The sequence below is a fragment of the Falco punctatus genome (assembly GCF_963210335.1).
Source record: "Falco punctatus genome assembly, chromosome: 1".
Classification (NCBI taxonomy): domain Eukaryota; kingdom Metazoa; phylum Chordata; class Aves; order Falconiformes; family Falconidae; genus Falco; species Falco punctatus.
The window spans coordinates 98,500,107-98,521,940 of record NC_137580.1 but is presented as its reverse complement, the minus strand read 5'-3'; the positions used below and the strand labels follow the sequence as shown (position 1 = coordinate 98,521,940).

The following is a 21,834-nucleotide window of genomic DNA, read 5'->3' as shown; positions in this document are numbered from 1 at the left end:
CAAACCTGTAATGTTTGTTGTGACCTTTGTATTCATTTTACTTATTCTTAAATTTCATCATTACACATTGGGATTCAAGAGTGCATCTCTCAAAATTCCAGCACTCCCCGGCCCAAGGTGGAAAGCAGCCATTACCTTCCCCAAAGAGACGCTGCTGACCGAGTTGCCAAGTTCATCGTCAGTTGGAGCAGGGGAAGAGTTTCACTTCAGCCACATTATTCAGTTGTCTGGGGCACCGGCAACACTTCCTGCTAGCCTTAACGGTTCAGGCTTTTTGGGAACATACACGGGGTTCACGCCACTCCTCTTGCTCTGAGTGGAAGGGTTGCTCCTAGTTGTTGCAGTGGGTGGGGGCAATTCACAAGCAGCATGATAATAAAGGAAATAAGCACTTTCCGGCAGTCTGGTGAGCCTAGTAGGAACAACGACATACCTTTTCTTCAGCAAAAGGGTGATATTCCTACAGCGTGGAGAATTATGCAGAATCTGTGTCCTTTGCCTGCCACATGGAGCTGCTAACCTGTCTGCATGCTGCAGGAAGTGGCACTGGCTTTGCCTTCTCTTAGTGCTGCCACAAGCAAGTCCTGCAGAAAGGTGATTTTTTGCTTAGCTATCATCCTTTCTCTGTTAATACTTACTGCTGAGACTGTACCTCATTGGCCTCTATGATTGTTTCCAGTATACCACTGGAAAAGTGTGGAAAAGTCCCAGTGAGTCCAACCTTGAACCCTGACTCCTGCAAGCATCTTACAAACGTGTGCCTTGCACTCCAGTTCCTTGTCCTCATGTTCCACTCACATACATTACCGTCACCTGTTACTACCCAGAATTACAAGGAGGCCTGCCTCAGGTCCATCTCACACCTGTGTGGTGGGCCACAGGTGTAGGCTGGAGGTTCTTACTTTAATCAACTCTATGGCTCGCTCCTTTGACCTACCTGATTTTGTGGTGAGGGAGAGATCCCATCACGCTTGTGCTTTGAGTGCCTCCTGTTACAACTCTTCTTCCAGCACCTTCAGAACTTCATGTTGGAGTTCCCACTGTATTTTCCCCACAGCAGTGTGCAAATCTCTACAAGCAGCATCAGTTGACTTGGGCAGCATATATCTTGTGACAGATCACGTGCCTTCACAGTAGGCTGCTCTGTCATCCCGTCCCAACAGAACTAGTTCTGCTGTCACCATAGGCAATGAAGCCTTGCTTCTGATTCACAAAAGAAGTCTGAATTAACTCAGACAATGCTGTTAGTGTTTCAAGAACAAAGATATTCTGGAAGTCGGCTAGAAACTGGGCATTTCACAGGGCTGTTTTTCAGGAAAAGAGGGTCTCCCTTCGCTGTCACGGGAGTTCCCAGCAGCCACAGGCACAGCAGCTCACCTTGGAGCTCTTCTGGGCGGTTTAGCGGCATTCCTCACATTCAGAGAGGTTGTGCCCTCTTCTAGGTTTAGCAGTGGCTTAGTAGCAATACATTTCACACAGTACCTCATCAAAAAGCCAAGTGGGAAGCATGCCAAAGACCAGTTGTAGATGCATGTATAGCAACCGATTGACTTAATTTTTAACAAATATGAAACTCCATTGTTGGTCCCCCCTGCAGTAACCTTTCTGCATCACAAGATATTTTTGGCAGCAAAATCGCCTCGTGCTTCATGGCTTTTAACATTTTGTGTGTGCGATTCCTTTTTTTTGATGTTAGAGAATGCAAGACGGCAGGTTTTTCTTGACAAGGTCTAATGATATAGCATCTCTTTTTGGAGTGATAACAGCACATTTAAGATCAAGCAACCTATATAAAGATCTCAAAACACTCCTTGAATCTACACAGTATCTTCTTTACCCTGAATTTCCCTTGCATCGTAATTCCCATTTGCTTCATTGTGTTAGATGACTCTGAAACTCAAGAATTCTCTGGACTTAGGCAAGACCAGAAATTAACTAACCTATCTAATCTTGCAGCAGTTGCAATTTTTTGCCAATTTACTACTGTTTTTTCCAGAAACCCAATATGCTCATTAAACAGCAGAGGTCTCAGTGTAGAGGCAGCCTCTAATCCACACTCTCATCTGAAAACTGATCTCCCCCTCCTGCTGTCACAGAATGCTGATTATAAAGGGAAAGCCTACCTGTTTACCAGCATTTTGAGATAAAGATCTCTGGATTTGATTTGTTCTGTTAGACTCAGAACCAAATTTTTCTTGCACATTCAGAGACTGGAGCACACCCCTCAGGGGAATTTAAAAGAGGACAAGATACCCACACCATCGTAAATGGAAAGGCTGGCTTCCCAGCAACCCTGTGCTACTAGTTCTGTAAAAATGAAACATTACTGAAAAGCTTTGCAAACGTTGGTCATGTAAACAGGTCTTTATACATGGTGACTGAATGCCCTTGGGAGGATTTATGTCATCTGCCAGTCCCCAAGAGACTCCACCTGGGAATCTAACAGTGTTGGATCAGCTGGCCAGGGAAGCAGGCTCAGGGCAGGGAATCTGTTTGGTGGGTGCTCCAGCTAGCTGATATGTGAAGGAGGTCAAGGAGAGGTTCTGGTTGTTCAGTGGCTTACTTTGGGGCTTTGCTTTGTTGTTCTGGCTTCCGTTTCCAACCTGCTTGCTTCATATTGAGCCCATCCCCTTCCCACGCTATTCCTCTGTCCTTGAGTCTGCTTCATTGCATGGGTTCCCTTTCTCTTTACAAGGTCTAGCTCTTGGCATCGCTGGTGCTTGGCTGTGGTCTTTCTGTCTGTAATACCTATTGCCATGCTGTAGTCCTAGTTTAGCTCTTTGCCTGTTTTCTTTCCAGCTTGGACCCAAGCACAGTGTTTCCTTGCAAAGCTCTCTTCATAATGATGTTGCAAAAATGCGAACCAGAGACTTGTGCAGGTTACACAGAATTTGGAGGTTCTGGAAGATGCCATGTTTTAACCTAATATCCAAATGTGATTAAGGTCTTGGCTAAACTAGGGGATAGAGTTTATGTGCTGTGAGTTCTGTCTTTAGAGGTAATGTTACTTGAGAGATATTGTCCACCTTTGTACATTGATGCGTGGTGATACATTGGTGGTGGTAGTCACAAATGAAAGAAGAAAGGTGAAGGTACTACACTGAGTTGAGGCGATGCAGTGAGTGCATCGCTGGGGCTGATATTGCAGAATATCAGGCCATACAAGAGACTGAGCTTGCTCTTGTGCTGTCCAGGTGAACTGACAGCCTGTGTTCTGAATTCTGTGTATGTATTTCATAGAATCACAGAATGGTTTGGGTTGGATGGGACCTTAAAAATCACTCAGTTCCCACCCCCTGCCACGGGCAGGGACACCCCCCCCCCAGCCCAGGCTACTCCCAGCCCCGTCCAGCCTGGCCTTGAGCCCAGCCAGGGATGGGGCACCCACAGCTGCCCTGGGCAAACTGTTCCCATGTCTCGCTGCCCTCACAGTAAAGAATTTCTTCCTAATATCTAGTGTAAATCTGTCCTCTTTCAGCTTAAAAACATTACCCCTCATCCTATCACTGCATGCCCTTGTGTTTAACATGTTGAGCAAGCTCTCTGAGGAAAACAGCCAACTGTTGAAATCTCACTTGCCCAAAAGCTCCTGTTCCAGTAAGTTTTTCTGTTTGCACATCCTGGTACAGAATTGGAACCTGTTCTCGGAAAATACTCTTGGGAGGTAAACAACTGTGCTTAGGAAAACTTGATGACTGCTTCCTATTGACAGAAGCAAGCTCTTCTTCGGAGCAGTGCCAGCTTTTGAAAGGAAAAACCTTATCTTATTTCTTAGCCATTCCCTGGGCTTTGAAATCCCTTCAGAAGTTCAGAGCCCCTGAGAGTCCCGGCAACTTTTGTTTGTAATTTTGAAATTATTTCCTTATACTTTTTGGTTTAGGTGCCTTCACCTAGTTCCTGCCTTTTGTATGCAGAAGCCTGCCTCCAGCTGTCCTAAGAGACCCTGCTTGAAAAGAGGCAGAGGAAAGGAGATGTCAGGTTAGGAACCAGCTCTACCTCAACAGGGGTCCAGCATGACCCAAAACATGAGGGCTGTGGTCAGGATCATCTGCCTCCTGCTCATATGGGTTTGATTTGCTGAATGCTCTGAGGGCACAGGCTGACAGCTGGTGTCCCCAGAGGGACGAGTCTGTTGTGCTTCCTTTCTGGTAGCCTAATTTATTTGCTCTGTTAGCACTTGACTTTAATGATAACTCGTATGTAAATGGTCAGGGACAGTTGGAGCCTTTTATATACTAATTAAATAGAATGTATACTAGTACATGAATGTGGAAAATGCGGTGCTTTAAGGTGATTAATTCAAAGTGCCAGTCGGATCTTGTAACTCGGGTGAGTCTTTAACATAACAGATAACCTAAGATGAAACAGAGTAAATTGTTTCTTAACTCACCTTCATATGAATGATTCAGTTGTTAATGCGGTAATTCCTTCATTTTAGCTAGTCACATTTTAAGAAATGTTTTTTGCTTTTGGTAATCAGAAGTGGCAAAATCTATCTGTTGTTTTTAGTCATAGGAGTTCTTCATGTCACAGGGTTTATCCATTGCAATAAGTATTAGTAGCTGATACATTATACACTTTAACTGTGTGCTTCAAATTTATTTTGTGTAGCTTATCTATTGTTCACTTTAAACAGTGTATTGCTTGAAGTAGGGCCGCATGAACAGCAACTTGTACCGTATATTTACCCCAGAAATAGCAACAACCATGTTGAGGTAAATACAGAAGTGTCAATATTTAGGTTGTATGTAAATGTGATTTCCAGAAATATGCAGGGTGTGTTATTTTACATTGGTTGCTTCTTCAGTATTATGGGAGAAGAAATTACTAAGCATTGACATAACAAACATGTAAAATCAACAGCAATCTAGGATTTCATGGTGGTGTAACCAGGAGGGAGTAGAGCTGACACAGAGCGATCTCAGGGGTGCAAGAGCACAGTGAAATACATTTGTATGGATGCATTTGAGGGCCCCTCTTGCAGAATGAATGAATGTGGAGAATCTTGGAAGATATGGCTCCAAATTTTTTCCAAATTCATTCTGTTCCCATCTATCCTTGCAGAGGATTTAGATGATCAAGCACCATACAGCAATGATTTCCGAAGCATATTTCTTAGTAGTCTTTTTTCTTTCTTGGGTAACACGATCTGCTGTGCCTGCGTGCTTGGTGAGTACCCTGAAGGAATGCATCGTGCACATCTGTTGTGTTGCAACTCTCATGTAAACTTGTACGGTATATCGGAAAAGAGCTGGCAAAAAGAAATGGCTGCAGTTACCTAAATAAGGGTATTCTTAGTGCAGTTTAACCTATTTCAGTTCTACAGGCCTAATAATTCATTATTATCTTTTCCTTTCAGTAGGCATTGGCATGTACAGAGAGAGTGAAGGGTTCCCACGTCAGAGTGCTTCCCCTTCATAAAGATTTCAAAAGACTGCACATTGTTTAAAACATCGGAAACCTTAACTTTTCAAACATTAAGAGACAATTTTGTTCACAAATAATTTTTTCTACTGAAGTGGTCATGGCTAGTCTGTTGGTTAATTTGGGTTGCTTCAGTGCTGGTTTACTTGGATAAGTTGTGTTTCCAAACTTTAAAAAGAAGCAAAGCAGCAGCGGCATGGCACTTTTTCTTAACGTAAATCTCCACTGATTTTTCTTTTTTGGTCTTTAATTAAGCTGCCAAGTTACAATAGTTTGCTACTTTAATTTAGAATAATTGATGATAATGATGGAAACATGGCTTCATAAATACAAAACCATTTTGTCCGTTACAGTTGGCTTCCTGTGGCAAATGGCGATAGTGGAGTTCGGCCGCATGGAAACGAGAGGCTGCGGGAGGGGTCTGCAATGCGAACTGGTGGTTCTGGACACAGTTCGGCATGTGCTGCACATACTTGGTGTGCTTGGCCAGAGCTCGCCTGGCTTTTTGAGCCTGGGAGGTCACCTGCTGGTGGCTCAGCCTCGGTGCACCCCGACACGGCTCCCGAGGCCGGTGCCAGCAGCGCCTGCGGCTGCTGGGGACCCCCCGAGCCCCGGCTGCTGCCCCCGGAGCGGAGCTCCCCGAGCGCTCGGATGTACCAGCGAAGCTGCCGTCAGCACCAAGCCTTCCTCTGGGCTGGCCAGTCCTGTCTCCGGAGGTGTGGAACAGCAATTTTACGTGGTGATGAAAAAAGGCAGGCACATACATAGCCTTGAATTTACTGGAGAAAGGACAGCTCTTGCTTCTGTTGCTTATTAGGAGGTATAGCAATATCATTTGTTTATAAAATAAGCTGTAATAGTATTGGCTTCTGCAGGGCACAATGCTAAAACACATAGGGAAGGTGGATGGTAGTCAGTTATCAGTTACGGAAATCATCTGGAAGGGCAGATGTGGGAGTGTGAATGAGCCATGCAGCTCTCCGTGTCCTGCTGATGGGCACTTGGATTTGCTATGAGGACTTCTCAGATACAGTTTGATGGATCTTAAGTTCGATTTAAGAAATGCTTTCATGAAAAACTCTCTGCTCATCAAAACCTCATTCTCGTTGTGCAGAACTGTCTGGTGTGAGGTTGCTTCTGATACCTGTTTAAAGTTAGCATAGGTGTCACCACACTGCACCGCGCAATGAAGGTATGTCCTGAATCCCTCTACAACGTTCTTCAATCTACACAAGGGTACCTCGGACATGCCACCTCCTTCTTAAACTCACGTGTCGTAACAGCCCAGGATTCCAAGGTAAATGCTAAATAAATATCTGTAAAGTAGGAGGAAGCTGTTGGGTCAGGTAGTTTACAATTACACAGTGGGACCCTTTTTCCTTCACTTCAGTTTACTAGTTTGGTTGAAGCAAAAGGCAGACACTTCTTCCTTTAGGTGGAACGGATATAAGTAGAACTATATCTCAGCATAAACAGGCTTCAAAGGGAAATTGCTGGTCTTAGTTAAAACAAACATTTATAGCACTCATAAACCATTAAAAAGAATATTTAGCATACTTTGACTTAATTTTAAACAAGGGTTATCAACAAATGCACTGGTACTATCCAGACTTGCTTATTTTGGTGGTGTTTAAAATGTAATTGGTGTATCATAATTCTTCCATTTTCATCCAGTGTACTGGCAATTTTCTTCTTGATTAGTCAGTGATGTTCTTTGCAGTTTCTTTTGTGTTTCAACTGGACTTTGAAAGGAAAGACAGTGTCTTAAGCATGGGCAAACAAATGAATCACTGTGATCAAGCTGGCATCTGAATTTATAACCTATAAATGTTTGAGGTAACTGTGTGTATGTTTCCATCCTCTAGTTAATGTGAAGTAATCTCATGCCACAGTTACCTGGCAGTAACTTGTTCATGTGCCCACATTCTCAACTTCCCTAGGTGCTTTGGAGCAATAATGCAGGAACTAGCCTGCCTGCCTGCAGCCATCGCGCACAGCCTGATTTTCCAATTCAGTGTGTTTCAGAATTAGTATTTGAAGTCTGATGCAGAAATGAGATTTTATTGTTCTTAACTGGGGAAGGAAGGAGGTGATTCTCTATCAGACTGTTAATATAAAACGAGTGCATTACATGGGTTGCTGATAGGGGCAAACGGCACGCACACAACTGTTTCTGTCAGAGCAGTAAAGTTCCTCGGTAATGATGGTAGTGAAGGCAATTCCTTAGAGAATTTGATCATTTTAGGAACCGGATTGAAATTTTGTGTCCATGATAACAGAAATCTGGGTTTATTGACTCAGGTTCTTACCAGACCTAAGCCCCCTTCTCACCAGCTTTCTGCCCAGGACTTCAACGCTGCATTATCATACAGGGATTATCCGAACACAGCACAGCACACCTCTCTCTGGGTCCTCTTAGAGGAAGCTCTCAAATTCTGTGGGAAGCGTACAGAGGAAAGGGAAGACCTCCCTGGCTTTGTCAGGAGCCAGGGACAGCATGCCCACCCCACCCACCCCCCAACCCACCAGGGCCACCATGCTGGCCTCTCCAGCCCCAGAGCAACTCAGAATTGCGTGCTTAAAAGCAGCCCTTCATGGGCTGCAGAACATTATTGACTGCAGTATAAAATGTTTCATGCTGTAGCCTTTCTGGCCTTCTTTTGGCCGCTGGTTGTAATCTGGTCATATGTAAATGAAGTTTTCATTTTATTCCACAGTGAGATTACAGAACTGTTTTTCACCGCTTGTGTTCTTCTGCTGCACAGGAGTCTGACAAGTGGAAAATACGTCTTAGTCAAATAGTGTGTTTTAATGAGTCTTTTAGTTTGGTTAAGTAAGAGTAACTGTGTTAACATAAAGAACTAAGATTTCTATCCAGTTCTTCTTTCTTTAATTCCTTACCTAGTCTCAAATACCATAAAACGTTTCAGTGAGGTACGTCTGTTTAACAAGGAAGTGCATGAAATAGGAGAATAGAAGGTTAGTAGAAATAGTGGGATGAAATTCTGATTGTTTCAGAGCTAGCAGGGCAAGGCTTCTGCTCACAGAATGAGGCCAGAAGAAATTCCCTGTGGTTATTTAATCTGAGTTTCTTATAATACAGGTACATACAGTTTCATCAAAAAGATGCCTTCATCAAACCTAAATGTCATGGCCTGAACTAAAAGAAAGGGTAGTCTTGCTTCTTTATTAATTACTGAAGTGATACAAAAGTTACCATCATTGCTAGCTAAGCTTGCAACAGTAACCTGTTGCCTTGTTTAAAATGGACCCTGCCTGCTGCTTGAATTGATGCAGCTTTAGTTTTTAGCCAAGTTCATGCTGCATTTCCTGCCTGTACTAAATTTTCTGCCTGGACAGATAATCCATGGGACCATGATCAGATTACTACTTTAGTTTTACTTGAATAAACTGAGTAGGTTGAGCCTCCTGGACTCAGCTGTTCCTCAGGCCACAGAACTGAAATGCCCCTTGGTGTTCCATCAAATAGGACTGCTGCAGTATCCCTTGAGTGGCTTGGCTACGTGCTTTTTTCCAGGGATCCTTTCCTCACCTTGCGGTTCTGCAAAGTAAGTCTTCTTCTTGTTGCAATGAATATTGCGACAAGTGTGATGATTCGATTTAATAAGATTTGCATTTCTAAACATGGTTATTTTTATGCAGTGTTGGCTAGCACTATAGTATCATGAGTTAGACTACTAAATCAGGACTAAAGTAGTTCCTGGTAGGGATCAAGAGTCTGGATTTTGTCTCAGTTTTGTTTTTCTTACGTGTGCTGCCACTACACTGACTTCTTTTAGATTGCGCCTTGTGTTCCTTGGTGAGACTGAGGGAATAACAGATCTTACTAACTCAACAGAGTATGGGGGTACCTCATAAAATTGCATCAAGAATAAATTTTCTTAAATCACGAAACATAGGCAGTTTCCATTGTTCAAAGCTGGGTCAAAATACCATCTCACTCCAGCCTACTGTCCTGGGGAAACTTCAAGTCTGCTATTTTGGAATCACTGAATTTCCTTACAGAAACGCATCTCTCCTGTATCATCACAGCATCACCATGGAAACTAATAATATGCTCCAGTTTTCAGGAAATGCTCTCAGCACTGTAAGATTAGCTGTTTTAAATGAGATAACTGGGCTCAGCGCCTTTGCAAGTTGTTTACTTTGTCATAGTTACAGCAACAGCCTGGAACCCTGATTATTGTCTAACTTAACCTGAGGATGTACCCACTTCTATATAACCTTTTTTATGTTCATTATGCCGGTGCTCAGCTCTTTCAGCATCTTATTTAGTGCCACTGGTAGCTCAGCACTTTAGCTGGAATTCCCTTGGTGACTCGTCACTTGGGTCCTCTGTGTTGGGTGATAGTTCTCCTGGGACATTACGCCTGTTCACCTGTTCATGCTGGGTACGAGCATAACCTCGCTACTGCATCTAAAAGCCTGATGATGCTTTTATGACTTCAAAGACAAGAGAAGAAATGAGGTGTCTTGTAGTCATCACCGATTCTTTAATTGCCTTTGTAGAATCAATAGGTAGGAGGATGAGAAGCAATTGTGTATGATCTGAATTAATCTGTGCAGTTATGGGAGGGATAAACTGCTGGTTTTTCCATCAGCCCTTCTACAGTAGTAAGAACTGATGGAAACCAGTTTTTCCAGGAATAAAATTTTTGTTCCTCAGTTGTCATTGTCAAGAAAAGAAGGAAATTAGGACCAAGTTGTTCTACTAAAATATGATCCATTTTTTCACATAGAGCTTATTCTCAGCCACCATTCCCTTTTGCCACTGTACGTTCAGAACACTTTTATTAGTTGGAGACAGCAGTGGTGGTTAGTTAGAGGTTTTTTGTGTTTTTTGTTTGGTTTTTTTTTTTTTGTTTGTTTTGTTTGTTTGTTTTGGGTTTGGTTTGGTTTGGTTTGGTTTTTAAGTGGCAGCTTGTGAAATGTACATTGACTACCTGGTAGTTAAAGGGAAAAACAATCAGTATTCCCCACGTGGGTACAGTATTACCTGCAAATACTCACAGCCTAGATATGACAAGGTGGTTGCTCGCCAGTGGGAGAGTCAAGTCGCCGGGCTCTGCAGTGACAGGCTGCCCTCACCCTTGCCAAGGGGCCTCCCACTGAAGCGTACCCACGCTGCATTGTCATCTACTGCTATCAAGTCACTTCTTATGACAAATCATGGGTGTAAGAACCACTTTTTCTCACTACTTAACATATCTGCGTGGCCCCTTGTAAGAGATTTTCTTTTTTCTGTACAAAGTGGATGAGAGATGAACCGTGCTGCCAACAAGGTCCGGCTGATACCAGAGATAATCTCAGCTGAATGGAAATTCAAAAATCACAGTGACTAAAATACTTTTAATCCGTGCCCATTGGTTAGTTTGTTTCTTTGAAAAAGGGTCATCTTTTCCTTTATTATGCTAGAATCTAAGAAAATATACGAGGAAAAAAAGTGTATTTAAAAATGCACATTATTGCTGGCTGAAAGTTCAGGCAGTCTTGTGAGTTCTGATACTGGCGTACTTACTGCAAACTGAATCGTCAGGGACCAACAGCATTGCAGACTGGCCAGAGGCTGGGTTTTGGTAATGTGTCTTAAGAAAACACTTAATGGAAAATGTCATCCGCTCTTTGCTACACTAATAACTGGTACTAGGTTTTGGGGAGGGTCCCTCAGTACCGGAGGACAAATGAGTTAATACAAAAACAGCAGAGCTAAAGATGGTTTGTTTCAAAGATGCATGTTCTTAATATCTCTGGGCCCCTGCACTTATCACCTCCCTTCAATAACCTACGTTTTTCTTCCCTTCCTTTTGCATTCCTTAAGCATCCTCATCAAGGAAAAGACAACATATGCTGTGACTAATCTGCTGCTGTGCACACAGGTTTTTTTCTGGCTCCTGCCAGAATGTGTAACAGCTGAACTGCACCAACCTCTGCCCCCTGCCCCCTGAGCGACACAGCTCCGTACCAAACATTTACATGCACACACATTTACTTTATGTCCTTTCCTGGCGGCAACCCCTTAGAATGCAAATACAGTTACAAAAGCTTCATGCTAATTAAGTGGGATACCATTAGAGTGGATTATTTTATTTTAAAAATGTGGACTTGACAACTGACTGCTCTTTGGACGGTAGAATTGAAAACGCTCTGTTTCTCATATGTTTTCCTGCTGCCCTTGCTTCCCCCATGTCTGTTTTGGATACTGCTGCAGTACCCAGAGTCCAGAGCCTCCGATTTTCACAAAATTTGCAAGAACACACTATCTTAAGACCTCTGTTCTGCCCTTAAGCTTGGCTAAAATTAGCTAATAGGTTCAGAAGAGCAACAAGGCTGACAGGCAGATAGCATATGTTTAATTTCATTATGAAATGAGGCTAAAAGAGGCTGTAGAAGGGATTCTCCAGTGTGCTGTATTTGTGGTTGACTGCACAGATGCAGTGACAGAAAGCAGCTTTCATCCAAATGTATTTTCGATTACAGGGATGGCAGTACCAGGGCAGCTGCATTCCTGCCTCCTTTAATGGTGAGAATGGCCGAGGGACACGTGGCCAGTGGCTCGCAACTCAGTGTTGTTTTCTCCTTGCCTGATGTGCAGAGCTACACTCCCCGCGCAGTATTCCAGCACCGCTCTCAGCACAAAATAATTTTGGTTTGGGCTTTTTCTATAGCGTTCATCACAGTAGCACCTGGGTACTTACACTGTTTTCTCTCAAGAGCAGTGTGGGGTGAGGAGGGTTCTGTAATACCTGTTTCTATGCAAGGGAAATGAGAGGTAGGATGTTTTATGTCAAAAGCATCTTCTAGTGTTGATTGACCTCTTTCGAGATAGAATCGTAGAATCATTCAGGATGGAAGAGACCTTTAAGATCATCAAACCGAACCGTTAACTCAGGACTGCCAAGTCCATCACTAAATGATGTCCCTAAGTCTTTTAAATAAATCCCTCCAGGGATGGTGACTCCACCACTTCCCTGAGCAGCCTGTTCCAGTGCTTGACAACCCTTTCGGTGAAGAAGTTTCCCCTGCCAAGATCCAATCTAAACCTCCCCTGGTGCAGCTTGAGGCTGCTTCCTCTCATCCCTCCGTTTGTTACTTGGGAGAAGAGACCAAGTGCCTAGGGCATGCTTTCTCAGGCCATTTGGCATTACACATAATTTCATTATGTTCAAATCACAGCTCTCACTGTCCTCAGTTGCAGTTATAAATGCTTGAGATCGCTGTATTTCAGACCCTGGGCCTCAGTTTGTTATGCAGGGGAAAAAAAAAGAAAACATATCTGAAGTATGATAGCATAACTGAATTGTGAACTGTATGCTGCCAGCTGGGAAGGAAGCCAATTAGAAATATCTGATTGCTTTAATGATAGACAGTCCATTCTCTTCCTGCAACCTCCTGCTTGGATTTCTGCCCCAGTAGAGGGAACTTGGTGACCTGAGACCTAGTGTCTCATGTCACTCCCCAGTATCCCACTGCAAGACTACCGCAAAGGCGGTTTCGCTGTGTCTGTAGTCCAATGATACGGATCCTTCAGTGGGGTGGCTCGGATCTTCAGCAGCTTGTATTTTAGCAGTAGGGTGCTGTCCACTTGTTATAGAGAGGCCCCTTCCCATATTTTTCACTAGTTAGTTTCCAGATTTATTTGCCCTGCCATTTCTGCATTCCTGACTTCCAACCTAACCTGGAGGGGCCCTACTGTTTCCCAGGGAATAGCCGGAAAGTACTGGTGATTCCATTTCATTAGCAACAGAGGCAGGGGTCTTACCTGTAACTTTTTTTCACTGATTTTTATCGACAGTGGGATCCTCCTGTGAAGCATGACCCTGTGGGAAGAACAGACCCATCTAACAGAAGAGTTTCACAGTATAGATGGGCAGGGGACAAGATCACTGCTGAATTGTCTAATCTGGATAATTCCCATTTTCTTGATATTTAAATTTGGGATCTAATAATATCTCAAGGTTTGATGTTTATGTAATTTTTAAAGATTAAACAGAAAAAAAGAAAAATAAATAAATACATAGTGTTCACGGATGCCTCATGAGGGGCATTTAAATTTGATGCAATGAATCTTAAGACCGTCAACTGACATCTGAGCCCTGACACCGCTGAAGTAAATTGACATCCACTTCATTGACCAGCAGGGACAGACGCAGCATTCTTGACTTTTCAGTTTCACGGCTAAGAATCAGGAATCTCAGGTTCTTCCCAGTTTTTGTGGGACTAAAACTGTGTGTTCCATGCACACTGAGCTCTTGTCATGGTCTCTTACAACTCCTAGATTTCCAGTTCCCACCTCCACTCCTAAAACTGTTCTTCCCAATACTATTTTAGCTTGCTGATTCAGTTTAAAACTAACCTTCTCTGCCCCGTCCCTGTCCTCCCCTGCCCCAGGCTCCTTTAGCCCTGGTCTCTTCCCTGATCCAGTTTGCCACACAGCTCCACAAAAGCAGTATTGGCATGATTTTTGAGAAATCATAGAAATGAAACAAGAGGCAAGGGAAGAGCTGTTTAAAATAAATACTTCTCCCAAAACAGACAATCTTTTGCCAAATATGGCAAGTCATACTCAACAAAAAGCTCATCAACTTGGTACGTCCAGTGCTGTGGCTGTCCTGCGGCTCCAGGTGCACCTGGGCCACAGGGGGACAAACACCATGACGCCGGGTGATTCCTCCAACTGTGCCAGTGTCCGACTGGCAGGCGTTGTGTGTGGGGCACCATTCATTACCCTTTGTGTGACAACTGGTGCGCACCCCGCTGTCCTGCAACACTGAAATTCCAACCCTTCTTACTGCTGATAACCTGATGACATACCTGTCGAGTGCAGGACAGCTGGGAGGCCTTGACCTACAGCAACTTATGACACGAGCTGTTTACTTTTACTAATAGAATGTTGAACAAACCTGATTACGGTGGCATAAGGACCTTTGCAAGAAGGGAAATACTTGGTGAAGAAAGAAGGCATCCTGAATCCGACATGCAGGGCGTAAAAACCCGCCGGTGACTGGAAATGACTTGCTGTTGCCTCTCCTGGAAGGGACGAGAAGACAGAGGATTGGAAAGTCTGGATATCATTTGCCTAGACCACCGAAGTTAGGGAGGAAAGAGAGAGAATTAGCGGAATGTCAAGTGACTTTCTGCTCATGAGACAGGCACAGTCCAGGTTCACCGTGACTCTCTCACCACCACCACGGTGACCCCTGCACACATCTCTGCTTTTGCTACAGATCCTGAAACCGTGTAGCTGACTCAGCGGGGAGTGAATCTCCCCAAGTTCTCAATGTTTAACCTGTTCCTGTGCTGATTACGACGTAGGAAACCCTGTGTTGTCCCAGGCATCACCCATTTGCTTCATGGGGGAAGGGAAATAAAGCAGCGTTTGTTTGCACTAAGGGATTAAAACGCTTCTATTTAGTACGCTAGCTGCCCTGCATTGCTGAAATCCTACCGAAGCACACCTGTAACCTGAAATTTGCACTGTTTGCCCACCAGGTCTGTTTGCATAGTGCTTTCCCTGTTGTTACCCGGCTGGAGCCCGCCCCTGCTCCGCATGGCGCAGCACTGCGGCCCTCGATCCGCTGCACCGAGGTGTTAGGGTGTGCGAGGGGGGGTCGGGTATTTGGTGGCTTGTGGTAGAAGCCCAGAGTGTATGTTCCCGTGATCCCTTCTTGACCCTCCTCTGCCGAAGACACCTCCAACAGTTTGTGCCGCTAGCGTTGCTCCCCGTGCCACCCAGGGACGCCACTTCGGCTGTCCCCCACCTGTGCGGCTGTCCGGTATCTTTCCTGCACCCGGGGCCGGAGCTGGCGCCCGGCAGCCCGCGGCGCTGTCCCCGCAGCCGGGGCAGCGCTCGCCCCGACCCGCACCGACTTCCAGGCCCGTGCCCGGCGGGGCGGCCCCCGGTGCCGATCGCTGCTCTCGGGCGCCGCCGGCTCCGCGTCTCCGGGACCCCCCCGCGTTGCACGGCCATGGGGGTCCCCGTCCCGCCGCCTGCGCCCGGCCCCGCCGTGCCCGGGCCCCCGCCGCCGGCTCCGCAGCCCTGCCCCGGCCACCCCCGGCCCGGCCCGCTCCCCGCCGCGGGGCGGCTGCGGCAGTGTCGGGAGGGCGCCCCCCCGCTCCCCGCTCCGCCGCGGCGGCCAGGCCGCGGAACCCCGGCGGGGCGGCGGGCGGGCCGGGCGGGGGGCGGCGCGGCGGGGCCGGGGCCGGGCGCGGCGGGGCCCTGTCCCGTGTGCGCCGAGGGAGGGACGGCGCGGGTCAGGCCGCGCGGGGCGGGGATAACCCCGCGGTGCCCGTCACGTGGAGCAGATGAAAGGGAAGCGGCTCGGCGGGGCGGGGAGCAGCCGGGGCGAGGGACGGGGAGCGCGGGGCAGGCGGCGGCGAGGAGCGGGGCGCGGCGCGGCGGGAGGGCCGCTGCCATGGGGCGCTGAGCCGCCCGCGGGCCCGGCCCCGGAGCTGGAGCCGCTGGGGAGCGATGCGCGGCGGCCGCGGGGCGCCGCTCCCCCCCGCCGCGCGATGAGGGGCTGCGGGGCCGGCGCGGGGCCGGCCGTGCCGCCGCCGCTGCTGCTCGGGTTGCTGCTGGCCGCGGCGCCGGGCGCGGCGCTGGGCAAGGAGACGGCGTTCGTGGAGGTGGTGCTCTTCGAGTCCAGCCCCAGCGGCGACTACACCACCTACACCACCGGGCTGCAGGGCCGCTTCTCCCGCGCGGGGGCCACGCTGAGCGCCGAGGGCGAGATCGTGCAGGTGAGCGCCGCCCGGGGGGCGACCCTGCCCCAAGATGGCTCCGCGGGCCCGGCCGCCCGCACCTGGCGGCACAGAGCCGGGCCGGGCCCGCCGCCCCACGTGCGCCGCGCGGCCTGGAGCGCCGCGGTGACAGATGCGCGGCCGCGCACAAAGGCCGCACCTTGCCGGGCCCGTGTGACAGCCGGGGCGCGACGGCGGGCCCCGCTCCCGCTCCGCGGGCGGCCGCGCACCTCCCGCCGGGCGCGCTGCCTGCGCGGCGGGGCCCTGCGCGCTGCGCGGGGGCGGGGCCGCGCGGCGGGGCTGCCCCGCGCTCTCCCTGGGCCCCCTCGGCAGCCCCTGCCCCGGCGCGGTGCGGGACGCCCGGGGGCTGCCGCCGCCCCTCCCCCCCCCCTCCGCGCATCTTCCCCCCCTCCCGGCATCTTCCCTCCCCCCCGTGCATCCCCCTCCCCCCGCGCATCCCCCCCCAGCATCCCCCCCCCGCGCATCCTTCCCCGCGAATCTCCCTGTGTCCCTGCGCATCCCCCCCCGCCTACCTGGCCGTACCTGCCGCCGCACCCCCCCTTGCCCCCCGCCCCCCCGCCCCCCGCCGCTCCCACTGCAGGGATCATTCCCGTATTTCTCCGCACTCAGCTCCCCCTCAGCCCCTCCGCGGCTCCTGAAGCGCTTATCGCCTGCCTTTGTAGTCGCTTGTGATTGTTGACTTTATTTTTTTTTCCCCCTTTGGCTAAGTAAAGAAAAACGACTTAAATGGTGTTTTAATAAGTTTGAGTGTGAAGCGATTGCCAATAGCGATCCCGGCTCTCCTTAACAGCTGCGCAGCTTGCTCAGCTTCCCTGCGCGCACACTTACATGCAGGGATGAATATATACACGTAAAAGTTTAAAAAAAGCCAGCCGGTGGCAAGTAAGCGCTCACAGCGGCTGTTTAACCTCTGCAAGCACAAATACATTGCTATCGAAATGACTTTTTTTCCTCCCCTTTCATTTAAAGAATCCCACTTGTTATTCCCAGGCGGTTTCAGCTGGGAAGGGTTCCTGCAGGAGTGCTCGTGCAGGCGGCGGAGTTGTGAGCGCAGTGCAAGCTGCTGGTCCAGGGGGGTTTATTTCTTCTTTTGGAGAAAAGAGGGCCAGGCTGATTAACTTGCATGTCTGACATGTTATAAAGGTGGTGCCGTCAGGGGCCGAAGTGGATGGTGCCGTCCCTGACCCCTCGGTGTGGTGTGGGTGCTGCGTGCGGGGTGTTATGCTGCACCTCGGGGAGCTTCTTTTTGCATCAGGTGTTTGGGACGGAGCAGGGGCTGTTGGCTGAGGTCATGGCTTTCCTTGGGACTCTAAGTGAGAGTGGAGAAAAACCATACTCTTTCGTTAAGGCCCAGATTTGCGTAACTCAAAACAAACATATTAAATGGACTTTTGTGGGCCTTGTTATGGGTGACACCGACAGTCTGCTCCCTCTGAATACCTGAAGGAGATGGCCCCCCCAGACAGGAAAGGCTATGGTGAAAGCCAGATTACATGGCAGATCTTTTACAGTCACTTATCACTCGAAAACTGTTCTGCTTATTCATCTGTACGTATGCTAGGTAACATGCATCATGAGCAGGCTGGTCTCTGTTCCCTGAGCCGCCGTGTGTGCCGGTTGTTTTTCCGGAGATGAGAATATGGCAAACACTGAGACATGGTTCCAGGGCAGCTAGACTGAGCGCTGTCAGTCATACCTGCGCTGCTGAGAGTTTGGATCACATGTAGCATTTCTTGCCAGTGTCACGCTTCCTTCATCTCCTCCTGAAAGTGAGTTTTCCAGAGCCAGAATTATTATAAAGGTTTTCACAGCGTTGCCTTGCCTCCCTTTTTCAGCTAGGCTCGGTGTTTGTGGAACGATAGGAATCTGCTGTTCTGGATCATTGTTTAAAGCTCACTGTGAGATTTGGAGAAGGATCATGAAGCTGATGCCACTGGGGACCTGTTTGACAGCCACTAGTGGTACATCAGTCAGCGAAGCAAGCTCTTCTCGGTCCCAACCACTTTGTCAGTGCGCACAGCTCTTTCACGATTAAGATGCATCTTTCTTTAAAATGAAATATTAGAGATTCTTGAAAATCAGGCACACATTAAAGAATGGATCAAAGGAACTGTGGTTTTGGGACTACACAAAGACTTACTTTTGTTTATGTTAATAGCATCATTTACTCATTGGTCTTGGAAGTCTGAACAACAACAAAAAAAAGCACACGACAAAACCTTATGAAACTATGCACTTTCAGCTTTCAATAGGTCATACATTCACTCCTAAACTGGTTGTTGGTCAGATTCCTATCCATCCGTGCTATGCTATTACATTGTTTCTCATGTTACTGTGAAGAAGTCTTATTAGGGTCAAGTGTCTACCAGAATAACTCTTCAGAGAGATGAAATGTTTCTATGTCTTCTTTCATGTGGCCACAGTTTGTATTCAGCAAACTCATCCTTAGGTTGCTGTGTCAGCTGGTCCTTAAACTGCTCCAAGGTCTGGCCATCTTGGTGGGAGTGGGCATACTGGAATATTGTGCCTTTCTTGGGGCAATATCCTGGCCATTAGTACCGTTGAGATCGGAAACTGGAAAAGTCTGATTAGAGAGTGGTTGCAAAAACAAGACTTCGTTGAAACCCCTAAAATGGTGTTTTGCTTTAAAACACGTTATGACTGGTGAACTCCTTATGGTTGCATTTCTTCTTGTAGTGTTCAGGCCAGAAGCTCAGGTGCGGTTCTGTGTCAAACAAGGTGCTGCAGGGCCACAGGTGTTCAGTCCTAGGACAGTAGGTGCCGCTGATCTGACTGGCAGTGGCTGTTTCGCTCGGTGGGATTATGTGTCTTAGTTCTGCTTGCGCTTGGCAAGATTCTGTTCTGGTTACTTATCCTGCTTGGGAGTGAAGGTGTGGGGCGTCAGATGCCCTGTTTCTTAGAAAGTCGTGGTGGCGATGGTACTGCTCAGGTGAGGTGCTGGGAAAAGAGGATCAAGCATAACATTTGCTTTAGATTGCTTTAAAAACTCTGTCGTGTCAAAAACTTTAAATGGTATGCATTCATCATTGCCAGTTCTCTCAGTCTTCCTTTTTGCTGCTTACTCCTGCCTTAGACCTGCCGCTGAATGCAGTAGCATGGGTGGGTTACCAGTATGTAGGATTTTAAAGAGAAGCAGCGTGGAGGAGAGATCTAGGAATATTACGCCTGGTTTTCTTGTGTGATAAAAATTCTGGGTTTTGGTTGGTTTGTTTCTGCTTGGAAGCCTTGGCCGGGGAATAATGAACTTTGCATGGCCATCGAGCTGGGGTGATGCACACATTACATAATGAACCCCGGCTGCAGGTATTTTTTGTGCTCAGAAAGTAACAGTTTGGGGAGAATGCGCATAACGCAGTGCTTTAAGCTCTGGGAAGAAAACAGAAGTGGGAGGCTTCCCAACTTCTTGCACGGCAGTTCTTTGTGGCAATGCTACTGCCCATCTTTCTCTTGCAGAAGATGGGGAGGCTTAGAACTGGAGTGCAAGATGGTGCAACTGTGCCTTCCTTCCCTCTGTCTGCCTGCCACCCCTTATTCGCTTGATCAGCTTTGAACCTTTCCTCTGCTTTCTCAAAATGCAAACATTGCTAAAGACCTTAAACTTTGCTAAAAAACTTAAACAGGGGGCTTCACACTCTGAAGTGCTGGCAAAACTTTTAGCAGTGACAAGGTAACTGCACAGGTACATTGATGTCTGGCAGTGATCAGAGGAGGCTGAGTCACGGGAATGTTCGTGTCCTTTGAGAATGGAAAACAAAAATGTGTATTATCGGGGGTGGGGTGGGGGGGTTGTCTTGTGAAGAGGCAGTTTAAGTTTCTTCTTGCTCGAGTTGAGTGCCTGAAGGCCATTCAAATTGAGGAAGTGGAATTACTTGTGGCTTTGAGTCACTGTCTTGTTGGATGTTTTCTTTCCTAGTTATCCTCTTAGAATATGAAGAGACCTGTGATTGGGTTTGCGTTAGTTTCCGTACCTCAGCTGTAAAGCTGTGGCTTACAGTGATGATCCTGTGGACATCAGGGGTAACTCGTTTCCCTGGTAAAACCGAGTTCCTAGTACCAGTTTTTGGGGCATCAGGTTTGCTTTGTCATTGTGTCCTTGGAGTGAAGTGTCTTGGAATTGAGCTGTCATTGGAATGTGGCACTTCCATTCTGATGGACAACAAAGAGCTGACACCCTGCGGATGCTGAGAGTGGGACGAGGAGAAGGGCTGTTTGGCATTTACTGTCCTTCTCTGCTCCTGTACAAAGGCAGGAGATCTGGGACATATCTGTTGTGTCTTGTACGAGAAGTGGGACTAGGTGACAGGTTTTGGCCTCTTTGGTCTTTGATGTTACGAACAGCAGCTCACAATTGGCAAGTGTTGTGAGGCAAGTGAGAGCAGTCATCTTGGAGATGTCCACCTGCAGCTGCTGACTGAAGCACAGTCACTGTTCTGCCAGGGCCGCTCGTCTGACTGTGTGTCGGGCAGAACCGTGGGTCCCACCGCCGTTCAGAAGGCCTGCCGGAAGAAAAGGCTGAATCGTGAACAGAAGAATCTTAATTGCTGCTGTCTTAAAAAAAAAAAAAAAAATATTAGAATCTGAGCATTCACAGTGCTTATTTCCTTTTTTAATTTTCTTTCTTTAATTATTTATTTTGATAATGGCAAGTCACCCATGGCTTCTTTTTGGTTATAACAGTGTCAGGTGTGTGTCTGTTGCTCTGTAGCCGGAGCGGTGAGTTGTTCCTGTGCTTGCTGCTTTGCCGCTTGGTGGATCAGGGACCCTGTTGCATCTAAGCTTCAGTCTCCCTGGTGTTTTCTGGTTACCGCTGTGTTAAGACTTGACTGTCCAGCTGGTAGGAATGACTCTTCTATGCTACAGCTTTATGTCTATATCTATATCTATGCATGGAACAGCTAAATCTTTTACAAGGTTTTGGTTGTGTGTTTTCCAAAATCTTGGGTCTTCAAAGCCTGTGTGCAGGTTTTGCAACCTGAACTGGCAGTTTCAGTTTGTGGCGGCAGTTGGCAGGGCTCGTCCGTCCTCCCCGTTACGGGGGGAGCTGGTGGGTGAAAAGGAGCTGAAAGGTGCAGGTTTGGCCCGTGGGCAGCAGGCCCCTTTTGCGTGGTGCCTGTGATGTGCGGTGCCTGGGCTGAGCTCGGGGGAGCTTGTTCTTCAGTAGTTTCTGGCAGGAGGGTGAGGGCTGCCCCTGCCCAGGGTGGGGGTCCTCAGGTGGGGGTCCCCAGATCAGCCCCACGGTGCCTCTTGTGCTGCGCAGGGGAGCTGTGTTTCGTGGGAGTGCAACAGGTGATGGACTGCAGGCCCGGGTCCTCTGCGGGAGAGGGCCAAGGAGGCCTAAATCACGTTTAAAATAAGAGATCGCTGAGGTAAAGACTTGCTGACAGCCTTTGTGGGGCGTGTGATGTGCAAACAGCTCGCAGAGGTGCTGTCCCAGGCTCCACCTCGGGGTAGATCAGTCTATTTCCCGATCTCCATCCCTCCCTGTGTTCCTCCCCTCCTTTCCGTTCCCATTGCAGCCATGCTTTGCTCTGCAGCGTGGGCTGGCACGCGGGGGTTGCTGAGGACAGCCCCTGCAGCGTGCTGCGCAGCTCGCCCGTCCGCTGGTGCCTT

At 47.9% G+C, this 21,834-nt stretch overlaps 1 protein-coding gene across 3 annotated transcripts in view; it reads left to right on the top strand.

The window, feature by feature from the left end:
• Positions 1–15,657: 15,657 nt before the first annotated feature.
• The window catches only part of ZNRF3 (zinc and ring finger 3), a 101,103-nt gene continuing 94,926 nt past the window's right edge, over positions 15,658–21,834 (top strand). For 2 of the 3 annotated variants that reach the window (XM_080405719.1, XM_080405718.1), the window contains exon 1: positions 15,658–16,182. In XM_080405719.1, coding sequence (XP_080261845.1) covers positions 15,748–16,182 — 435 coding nt within the window. In that variant the 5' untranslated portion in view covers positions 15,658–15,747. The remainder of the gene's footprint in view (positions 16,183–21,834) is intronic. The other variant, XM_080405720.1, reaches the window with a different exon arrangement.